Below are 11977 nucleotides of genomic sequence, written 5' to 3' on the forward strand. Positions count from 1 at the left end.
GTGATGGCCACCAACAACAACTTTCCTGTGCCCGGGGGCATACGACACACACGTACACTGTAAACACATTCGTTCGGTTAACGCATTGTTTACGTTTCCACTCACACTAGCGAAAGTTATAATCTGCAAATGTGTGATTTTGGCCATCACTGCTCTAAATCGTCCATAGAAGTCTTTGAAGACTTCTTCGTCTGTGCAAGATTGATTATGGCTTGCAGCAGGCAAGTGTACCCCAGATAACAGATCCAGAGTCTCTAGTCGAAAGTTAACCCTTTAACCGACACTCCGCTTAATACTTCCTACGGATTTGCATCCTTAGATAGGTAGCCCGGTTATGAATGTCAACTCGTCATGAGTATTTTCACTTCCTCCTTTAAGTTGAAACGGCAGAAAGACAAAACTCACGGGGAGTTTACACTCATAATCACTCTGAGTATCTTGCAATACCTGGCCACTTCGTTTACTGGCAAAAAAATCCAAAAAAAAACTGATCCAAGACTTTCGCTTAGTTTACTTGATTCCACTCTTCTTGTACTTATTGAAATTAACCTTATAGGCATCCAAATCAGTACTGAGTTTCGTCTTAAAGGCTTTATGTACGATTTCCATGTTGCTCTCCCCTCAGAGGTGATTGGACAGAAATCCTCGTAGCAAGTCAGTAGAGTTTTGGTAAGGGCATTTACAGCACTCTCGGCTTTTCACATAATATGAAGTAGCTAACCTTTGTAATTTACCTCAATCCTTTCTCCTGGGATTTCATTGGGGATATTGCTTAACGCCAAGTATAGAGATTTGTAAGAGTATCTTTTAATCCGAAAAGAGCACTTTTCGGTTTATTCTTTATATCAGATTTGTCCATGCTGGTGAGGGATATAGCAATTACTTCTTGTCCCCTTATTCTATTTTGAAAAGTTGACGTATTACAACTGTTGCATATTCTGAAATTAAAATTTAGTGTGACACACCTGATGGAATCTTTATAAAATACTATGCTTATTCTAGTCTAGAAATCTTTTTACTTTTTCTATTCATAAGTTAAATTAGAAAGATAAAAAACGTTTATTTATATTTAATTTTTATTATAGCTGTATCGTTTATCCCTTGGTAAAGTTATTTGTATTGAATCCAAACGATGAGATCGTAATATGTTTGCTTCGTACAATATTTACCACTTGCTAAAATAGAAAGAAAAAATAGAAAGTGATTATAAACAGAAACTCAAACAGTCAGTCTGTAGTGGAATTCTCGTAACGCATTTTTGGTTACCGACAAAAATCGGTAAAATTAAAATGCTTATAATTGCGGTAATTAACGAAACTTGTCGGGGTAGTTAGCAACCAAAATAAATTTGTCGCCAAGTCCTGCCGGTATTAACAGTGTTGTCAATTTTTTTTTCATATTTTTCCTTCATAATTTTGCGTTTTAATTTTACCGATTGTTGTCGATAACCAAAAAAATGCGTTAGAGAAACCCACTACAGATCCTTTTCGAAACTTACCAAAACCAATTTAATTAAAAACACGGCAAACGTAAGGAAATTGATACTCATCAAGGCAGCTTCGGGTGGAAAGTCAATACTAGCTTCACCCAATATTCCTCGCTTGTGACGTACATGTTTACGTCCCTCGTTCACATCGTCTTCGTCGCCATCACCATCATCGTCGTCCCCATAATTCGACCATAATGCTGTAAATTGTCGTTCTAAAAAGAAAATATATTGTATATGACCGTTATGAAATTTATAATTATATGCCTTTCCAGCTCTCCTGACACTGTCAGCATGTCATTTTTGACATTTTGGAAAATCCTAATCTCTTTTGTTCGTAGAAGAAAACTTAAGGCCTCGGTGTATTAGAATCATTGCATTTGTGTTTAAGTCATTTCTGACAAAAGGACAAAGAACAGTCGAGCCAAATTCCAAGTGGGGTTTCCTGTACCTTTTATAATTTTGCCAAAAATGACTTAAGGGGTTACCTCTACTTATCACCATGGTAGAACAAAGAAAGTAGAGTAAATACTACAACATATGCAACTCAACAATCACGTAGGAATTTGTTTTTGTTTGTAATGTTAGTGTCACCCGTACATGTAAACAAAACAAGGAAATGTCTATAAATTATTGGAATTTAAAAAACTAATATTTTTTACATTTTTTTGAAAAACATGAATGAAAATTCCTTACATTTTCAATTTGAATGTTTCCGTATCATTCCACTAAATGCATAATTTCTTACAGAAAGTAGAAATCTTGCAAAAATGTTTGGGGTCGCTGGTAATTCATTGAAAAAACAGAAGATGTTTCAATATTTTTGTTTTGAAATCACAAAACGCACATGTGTATTAGGGCTTTACTTTTTTCAAATTTAACAAAATACCACACATATGTATTAACAAATGTTGTACCGCCTCTATAAGCGGTTTACCGGTTTTTTATATCCATCCGTAAGCCATTATTTTTTCAACAATATTTAAGATATTCATGATATATACAAATATCGGTCCATCTGTTTTCGTTTCTAAAAAAACGGTTTCGCAGGTAGCCATTTACCACAAGACTATGCAATATTGTACTCCTTCAGATGAAAGAAAGAACAACTTAAAAATATTGGTATTTGTTTGAAAACAATTAATGAAAAATTGAGTTTTTTTTGTCTACACAACTAGGGATAAAGGCCTGCGTACATAAGCTGCCTTGCCTGCTTACCTTGCTTACTTCTGATAAAAGAATAAAAAAGAAAAGGGCAACGCAGTTCGAAATTTGCTCGGCCTTCTTTACTCTTTATTTTTATTATGTCAAAAATGAAGCAGGAAAGCAAGGCAATCAGGCAGAACAGCTTATGTACGCAGGCCTTAACCCCTTAAGCAATATAGTCAGCCGCATACATATGTATCGAGACCATTAGCACTGAAATCACTGATTCATCAATTATAAACAAGTAAGAGCGGCGTTGAGTTCAGCCGGTCCGAATGGAGGCACCCTTATATGGGGGCTACACATAGACATATACTGTCTAATTTTTCGCAATATATGTATATGTTTTTATACCCTACACCACTATGTGGTAGGTTAGGTTAGGTTGAAAAGAGGGGCGAGTACTCGCCACATGTCCTGGTGGACATACACATAAGCCATGAAGGCCTGTTGTGCGCTCTAGTCTAAGTTTTTGAAGAAGGGGACTCTACTATAATTTAATTAAGGAACTCTGTTCCCTTAACAAAATCCCGTAATTGTTTTAGGTCGTCTACAATTACCTGATTAAGATCTGGTATTGTGTCGTTCCCTAAGAACTGGGATCTGATGTTTGCGAAAGCGGGGCATTTGCAGAGAAAATGCTCCAATGTTTCATCATCCTCTCCGCATGCCCTGCATGCGCTGTTGTCTGCACAATTAATTTTGTGCAGATGAGCTTGTAAACCGAGGTGACCTGTAAGAACACCTGTAAGTCTACTCAACTCTGCTTTACCTAGCAGTAGTAGGTTTTTAGTTTTTTCCTCATTTGGGTCTCCCCATAGGATTTTTGTGGTTTCCCCTAATTCCTCTCTATTCCATAGGGATAAGTGGGCATTTTTTGCCCAATTTTTTAACTCTAGCCGAGACGCATTTAGTGGCTTTGCGTTCGCTAGGTTTACAGTTGCTAATTCCCTTCCCTTTTTTGCCAGAGAATTTGCTATCTCATTACCTCTATTCCCCGCATGTCCCGGTACCCATATTATACGCACCGTGCCATGCTGAGTATAGCTGTTGATCGAATTTATACAATCCAGGACTGTTTGTGATTTTACTGTCTTGGATGTTATTGCTTTGATTGCAGTTTTACTGTCCGTAAGGACGTTTACAGTAGTTGGCCTCGTGTTGGCATTAAGCCAGTTCAGACACTCTGTGATCGCTCGGATCTCCGCTTGATGGACCGTATTGTGATCCGGCAAACGAAGAGATATTTCGGTCTCTGGTTCTTCAACAAAGAGACCCAGTCCCGTTCTCCCACCTAGCATTGAGCCGTCTGTATAACAACAGTTTCCAGTCGGCATTTGTGCTAGATTTCCGCCGATCCACGAGTCTCTGTCTGGAATTAATGCCTCGCATGAGGCAGCTACAAATGTTTCAGGTATACGGTCCGATGCAATGTTATCCATTGACTCTCCCGTTGTTAACTGTAGAATGTTTTGATGGTATGTTACGTGGTCCTTACTGATCCACTCGTCCATCGCTTTAAGTCGAATAGCTGCGACAGCCGCTTCATACCTTATCTGGATTTCTATTGGGTGTATATATAGAATAGTTTCTAAAGCCCTCGTTGATGTTGTCCTCATTGCGCCGCTTACACTTAGACAGCACATTCGTTGGACTTTCTGTAGTATTTTAATATTACACTTTTTATCCATAGCTGTCCACCAGACTACTGAAGCGTATGTTAGAATAGGTCTAACTACGCTTTTGTATAGCCAGTGTGTCATCTTAGGATTAAGACCCCACTTGGCGCCTATAGCCCTTCTACAGGTTGACCAACATCTATGAGCTTTATTGGCTCTTTCCTGAATATGGTCTTTCCATTTAAGTTTCCTATCCAGAATTACTCCCAGATATTTGACTTTATTGGAAATATTGATCGTCTTGTTTAGGAAAACTGGTTCTTCAAAGTGTCCCAGTTTTGTTTTCCTAGTAAACAGACATATTTCCGTTTTTTCCGGGTTTACATTAAGACCTCTTGGTCTAGCCCAGTTATACGCTATTTTTAGGGCTGATTCAGCTCTTCTGCATAGCAAGTTTGGATTTTTACCCCTCAGAAGTATTATAACGTCGTCTGCAAAACAGACTGGGTCAAATCCCTCATCGGTTAAAGTCCTTAATAGACTATTTATGGTAGTGACCCATAGGAGTGGGGATAAAATCCCCCCCTGTGGCGTACCCTGACCAACTTTGTCCTTTATTTTTACGTCAAGTAGCCCGCAGCTTATCCATCTATTCCTTAGCATGTGGCTTATCCAGTCCCTGAGGGCCCGATTCACCTGAAACTTATCTAAGGATTGGATAAGGGTTTCAATGCATACCGCCAGTGTATACATCTTCCTGTCGAAGGTGCTCTCGATGTGGTGTACAACCTCATGTAATGCGGTTTCCACTGATCTACCTTTAACGTATGCATGTTGTTTGTATTTAAGCATATCGTTTGGAATCTTGCTCTTAATCATGGTGTCGACTATTCGTTCCATGGTTTTAAGCAGGAAGGATGTTAGGCTTATCGGACGATAAGACTTAGGAATTGCGTAACTAGCCTTCCCAGGTTTGGGGATAAATACTACCCTCGCCTCCTGCCAGGCTTTAGGAGTATACGCAAGTTTTAAGCATGCGTTAAAAATTCCAGATAGTTTGGGCGCAATGTAGTCCATCTCTTTCTGGAGTAAGGCCGGAAATATCTCATCCGGCCCCGCTGCTTTGAAAGGTTTGAAGCTCTTGATGGCATCCTTTACCATCGCTTCATCAATTGTTGGTGCTTCCTCTGTATCACATTCCCTCATTACCGGCAACCCTGCGTGCGTCGCAGTGTTCGGCGGGAAATGTGTATTCATCAAAAGCCCCAGCGTGTCCTCGATTGTTTCCATCTTATTTCCCATATCATTCACCATGATCTCGGTTTGTGTATGGGTTTTCGATAGAAACTTTTTTATTTTGGATACATCATTTACGCTGTCTACCTGTTCACAGAAAAGTTTCCAGGAATTGCGCTTTGCTGTTCTAGTCACTATGGTGGTAAGGGGTATTATGTGTTAGTGCATTTGTATGTAACATACAAAAGGAAGCGAGATAGACCCATAGTTCCTTCTAGGGATATACATACAGTGGCGGCCATATAATTAAGAACGACATCGTATTAAAAAGTATTTGATTTGCTACGTTCAAAATATTGGAATATTTATATGGAACAAAATTTGTAAATAAAGTACAGGGAAAGCACTTTCAAATAAAGCCAAAACATGTTTTAATTCTCCCTCGTTTATACGAAAGAAACCACGATTTATTAAAATAGTCATAAATCGACCTGGCCACATAATTAAGAACGATATAAATAAAGGTTACTTTAAGGTAATTTTCATACACAATATGTGAATATATCGTTATTTATTTTAGAAATCGGTTACTTTAATTAATTTTTAGTATCAAATGTCCTTCAATTGTACATATTTTTGAGTCTAAGTTTGATAATTCGCAACATTTGTTGACCGATTTCGCTGAAAATTGGGGAATACCATTTTTTTAGCCGTTGGAAGATCAAGTTCGAAGATGGGCTATATCGGTCCAAGTTTTGGTATAGCCCCCATATAACGGTACCTCCCGATTTAAGGTATTTTAAGGATCTTAGCCACATTTTTTGCCCAAACTAGCTGAAATTTTACATTTGAGGTTCTCAATGGCCGCGAAATTGCTCCACTAAAAATTGTCAAGATAGGTCCACGGTTCGGTATAGTCCCCATATAAAGATACCTCCCGATTTAAGGTATTATGGCTCCAATTTGCGCATTGGGATGTATACTAATTATTCCATTTTTACATATTTCGACTGGTGTAGGGTATTACATAGTCGGCCCCGCCCGACTTTGGTCTTTTCCTACCTTAAAAATGTTTTGTACCTTTAGCGAAGACTAATTATCAAATTTCACTTATTTCGGTTGATTAATGTGGCTAAAACTTTCAAAATACCGAAAATCGTGAGGTATCCTTCTATGGGGGCTATATGAAAACGTGGACCTATACTGACAAATTTCAGGTGGAAAGTTTTATACCCCCAACGAAGACTAAATACAAAATTTCTGTTATTTCGGTGGGATATTGAGGACACAACCTTCAAAAAACCGAAAATCGGGAGGTACCGTTCTGTGGGGACTATATCAAAACGTGGACCATTTTCAATATCAAACATCCTAGGAGTAATAGAAACTTCTATGCCAAAGTACAAGGCTCTATCTTAAAAATTGCGAGCTGTATCTTGATTTCAACAGACGGACATCGTTATATCGACTTAGAATTTTATGCTGATCTAGAATATATTTGGAGATTTCTGAGCGAAATCGAACACTTTTTCAAAATGAAGTTTTTGATTTCCTATATTTTTCGCTGTGGTGATGTTCCTAAATAAAACAACACAACAAATGTTAATGAATGCAACGTATTATTATTAACGAGGGTACGAGGGCAGCACGAAAACCACCTGGCATAGGCAACACCGAGTATTGCCAGGCTCCTTTTGAATTTTTTATTGGAAAGTCATGACAGTTTGTCGTACGACCATGTTATGTGTTGTTTACAGTAGGTTTGTCTTCGTACTTACTAAATGTTGCCGAAACACTTTTTTCAGCAACTTTTCCATTGAACAACTGTCAGTTTTAGAAACATTAGTAATAATTATTACAAATGATCGAGTACGCAGACAGGCATATTGACTAGAAAAATGAAATTTTCTTGTGAACATTTTCGTCCAAGAATTTTTCACAACTTTTGACGTACATAGATATAATCACTGCAAGAGTGTAGCGATCAAATTAAATCTTTGTCCATCCTATAGGACTATGAAAAACTGGTTCAGTGATTTCAACCGAGATCGGCACTCGCGACAAAACGAACGGATAATGCGAGATCGCTATGTTAAATACCGTGAGATAGAGGCAACCTTGGACATTTCTTCCACCAACTAACATTTGATATTGCATAAACACCTGACCTGACCTCAAAAATGGATTTGTCTCCTTAGATCCGGCAAAATTGGACAATCGTCCAAAAAAGGCTCCTGTGAATTGGTTCAATGAAATTGAGCATAAAATTGATCGCGGTGCGTCAAACGACGTTTATAAGATCGTCACAGACGACGAATCTAGGATCTATGCTTAGGAGTCTGAAACAAAGAAGGAATCGGCCGTTTGGGTCTTCGAAAGCGAGCCAAATCAAACTAAAGTTGTTTATTTAAGAAGCACTTCGAAGGTTGCCTGTTTCTTCAGAAAAACTGACAACTATACGGCTTGAGAAATATAGGACGATTAATTCTGAGTGTTACACTATAATTTGTTTGCCTGAAGTCTGCTGAGAAATTCGAAAAACGAACAAGAGAAGACAAATCATTCTGCATCATGACAATATGGGCTTTCACATATCTATTCAAAACAGTGCCTGTTTGACCGAAAAAAACGTGGAATTGATGGCTCATCCGCCGTACAGCCTTGACTGGGGATCCAATGACTTCATTTGATTCCAGCACATCAAGGAAAAAAGGCGTGGTCAACGATTTTTGTTGCCTGAAGATGCTGTAAAAGCGTTACAAAACCATTTTTTGCAGGTGTCTCATTAGGAGTGGAAAAAGTGCTTCGCCAATAGGTTTGAGCGCACAAAAAAGTGTATAAATCATGCTGGAGACTACTTATGAAAACAATAAAAAATATTCGCGTTTTCATTGTTAGGCCAGATAGTTATCGTTCAGCCTTCGTATAATTAAATTTGTTGTTCCGTTTTTAACACATCGAAATATTCATCATCATTATTTGGTACTTAGTCTTCGTTAGCTGTACATAACTTTCCCCCAGAAATTTGTCGGTATAGGTCCACGCCTTCATATAGACCCCATAGAACGGTACCTCCGGTTTTCGGTATTTTGAAGATTGTGGCCACAATAATACACCGAAATTACTGAAATTTGGTATTTGGTCTTCATTTGGGGTATTCAACGTTCCATATCAACTTTGCCGGTATAGGTCCACGCCTTCATATAGCCCTCATAGAACGTACCTGCCGATTTTCGGTGTTTTGAAGGTTGTGGCCTCAATATTACTCAGAAATGGCTGAAATTTGGTACTTAGTCTTCGTTAGGGTACAAAGGTCCACGTCTTCTATAGCCCCCATAGAACAATACCTCTCCATTTTCGATATTTTGAAGGCTGTGGCCACAATAAACCACCGAAATGGCTGAAATTAAATATTTAGTCTTTATAATTTGGCCTTCATTTGGGGTACTAAACGTTCCATTTGAGATTTGTCGGTATAGGTCCACGCCTTCATGTAGCCCTCATAGAACGTACCTCACGAATTTCGGTGTTTTGAAGGTTGTGGCGTCAATATTCCTCAGAAATGGCTGAAATTATATATTTAGTCTTCGTTAGGGGTACACAATTTGTCGGTATAGGTCCATGCCTTAATATAGCCCCCATGGAACGGTATCTCCCGATTTTCGGTATTTTGAAGATTGTGGCCACACCAAAATGACTGAAATTTGGTATTTGGTCTTCATTTGGGATATTAAACGTTCCATATCAAAATTGTCGGTATATATCTACGCCTTCATATAGCCCCCATAGAACAGTACCAGCCGATTTTCGGTATTTTGAAGGTTTTAGCCTCATTATCACACCGAAATGGCTGAAATTTGGTACTTAGTCTTCGTTAGGCGTACAAAACGTTCCCCCAGAAATTTGTCGGTATAGGTCCACGCATTAATATAGCCCCGATAGAACGGTACATCCCGATTTTCGCTATTTGAAGGTTGTGGCCACAGCAACCCACCGAAATGGCTGAAATTTGGTATTTAGTCTTCGTTTCGATATAGCCCCCATAGAACGGTACCTCCCGGTTTTCGCAATTCTGAAGGTTGTGACGTCAATATCCCACCGAAAGACTGAAATTTGTTATTTAGTCTTCCATGGGGTTATAAAACATTCCAGAAGAGAATTATCAGTATAGGTATGCGCGTTCCTATATCCCCCATGGAATGGTACCTCCCGAATTTCTGTACTTTGAAGGTTATCCACATTGTTTTACCGAACTGTTATATAGCCTTCTTCATACACGAAAGGAAACTAATTGTTCCATTTTACTTCAATACGAATTTTCTCTATAACGTTGTAATTCATCGATCCTCAAGTGCTACATTATAGAGAAGTTCGACTCAACTTAACGCTCTTTTAATTAATTTCTCGTTAGAGACGAGCTTACTGACCAAGATGCTTTTTGAAAAAGGAAAGCCGACGATACGAACCCACACAATCACCACTGTGTGACATGCATGTTTCGCCTTTGGTTTAGGAAGGCTCCTCAGACACATCGACTGTGGGGCGGCTTCGCTATCCTCTAACTTATTTCCTCTTTCAAATGCAAGTTGTTTTTTTTTACAAAGTTGAATTTTTTGTTCAAATCTTTGTATAGAACCAAACTCATAACTTTCAAAGGCTACGCTAAGCGTTTGTCATGAAAGTCATACAAAGATTTGAACAAAAAATTCAACTTTGTAAAAAAAAACAACTTGCATTTGAAAGAGGAAATAAGTTAGAGGATAGCGAAGCCGCCCCACAGTCGATGTGTCTGAGGAGCCTTCCTAAATCAAAGGCGAAACATGCATGTCACACAGTGGTGATTGTGTGGGTTCGTATCGTCGGCTTTCCTTTTTCAAAAAGCATCTTGGTCAGTAAGCTCGTCTCTAACGAGAAATTAATTAAAAAATTAATAAAAAATGACCTTCGCCTAATAGGCAAAATTTTCAAATAAAAACGCTTTTTAGTTTTTCGTTTCAATTTGGTTCTGGTTTAGTCTCTAGTTATGTACATATATGAATGTGGCTACTTCGGGGTTGATTATTTCAGCATAAAATAACTATAAAGCAAATAATATATGTGTTCAATAACAAAAAATCTCCGCGAATTAAAAAAAAAAAAAAAAAATCACGGAAAATCTCGCCCTAAAAATGTCAGGAATTCCCGAGAAATCCAGGTGCGGGAAATTTTCGAACCCAAACCCTTATAATTTTTCAATTATATATCTCCCAAAATGCCATGCAATATCATTACGCTGTATATTATCACTCACCGATATTTCTCAATAAATTATCTCTCAAATTATAGAGGAATTTAATTTTATCCTCAATTCGAAATAGAGAATGTTTAATCCATGTTTGTTTGAGAGATTTTAGGAAAGACAAAAATCCCTGAATTGATGGATATTTCAATTCATTATTGGCATTATTTGATTCATCTTCGGTTTTTTGTTCTGCTTCGGTGTTATCTTGAACTTCGTCAATGTATTCAACTTCTTCTTCGAATTCATGGTTTTCCCCACCTTTCGAATCGACAATGCCACTTTTTCTTGAAGTTGTTTCGAAATTATTTGAAAATGCCTGTTGCTGCTGTTGTTGTGGTTCTTTATGTTTGTCGATAACCCCTGGCCTAGTAGTTGAGTTGTGTTGTTGCTGCTGCTGATTATATTTGGTGGAAATTCCAAAGGCTGCAGTTTTGTGTTTGTTATACTTTGGATGATGTCTTTCTTGTTGATATCGTATCCACTCTGGACTGGGGGTATCATATTTAACTTGATGATTATTGTAAGCGTTTAAAAATATTGGAAAATTTCCAACGATTAGTAAGACCACCAAAGCGAAGTGCATTTTCTTTGAATTAATTTTGTAGACTAAATTGCATTACCGTTTTGCCCATGACAAAAGCCAAGTTGACGTTTGGGTTTTGCCAAAGAAATGCTGAATTCAATGAAAAAAGAGTTTTGTCATGGTTTTGTGACGATATCTGAAGAATGGTGTTTGTTTTTCTTTCTTTTGTTGGTTTTTTTTATCAAATTGATGTCATCCAAAATCGCGAAGCGTGATGATGATGCGTCCCTCTTATTTCAAATTGATGCGGATTTTTCACTTGTGACATTTTTCAATGTTTTTGGTGACAAATTAGAGCAACGGGGTGCTACATTAAACCACATTTTTTTCGAAGTGGAAGCATCATGGTACAATCATCATCTAGATTATTGTACCATGTGAAGCATTATGTAGAAATAGAATGAGTTCTTTCAATAACATATATCAATAATATAATTGTTTGTATCGAAAAAGTAGTTGAATACTGAGTGCAAGTGATTCCGCAATACACCTGACTATGGCTTGATGTAAGTGAGTAAAGAAGCATTTCTTATGATGTTTTTAAGTGTCTTTGAGCAATAAAAGCA

General features: G+C 37.9%; 1 protein-coding gene across 1 annotated transcript; it reads right to left on the minus strand.

Annotated features, from left to right (window-relative positions):
• Window positions 1-1064: 1064 nt before the first annotated feature.
• On the minus strand, window positions 1065-11411 carry LOC141390185 (uncharacterized). Its single transcript, XM_073962897.1, has 3 exons — window positions 10838-11411; window positions 1499-1701; window positions 1065-1175 (listed from the first exon to the last, which is right to left on the minus strand). Exons 1-3 carry the CDS (start codon window positions 11409-11411, stop codon window positions 1095-1097), a joined length of 858 nt encoding a protein of 285 aa, XP_073818998.1. The 3' UTR covers window positions 1065-1094.
• Window positions 11412-11977: the final 566 nt, after the last annotated feature.

The sequence above is a fragment of the Musca autumnalis genome, unplaced genomic scaffold, assembly GCF_047663935.1.
Source record: "Musca autumnalis isolate F117 unplaced genomic scaffold, ASM4766393v1 scaffold_1, whole genome shotgun sequence".
Classification (NCBI taxonomy): Eukaryota; Metazoa; Arthropoda; class Insecta; order Diptera; family Muscidae; genus Musca; species Musca autumnalis.

Bases quoted from the DNA above. Each gene is read 5' to 3' on its own strand.
- LOC141390185 (XM_073962897.1), bottom strand. From the start codon at position 11,411: ATGCACTTCGCTTTGGTGGTCTTACTAATCGTTGGAAATTTTCCAATA. The intron at 1,702-10,837 runs GTGAGTGATAAT...TTTTCTTTTTAG, and splicing joins TAATTTATTGAGAAATATCG to AACGACAATTTACAGCATTA. The intron at 1,176-1,498 runs GTAAGTTTCGAA...TTTCTATTTTAG, and splicing joins TTTTAATTAAATTGGTTTTG to CAAGTGGTAAATATTGTACG.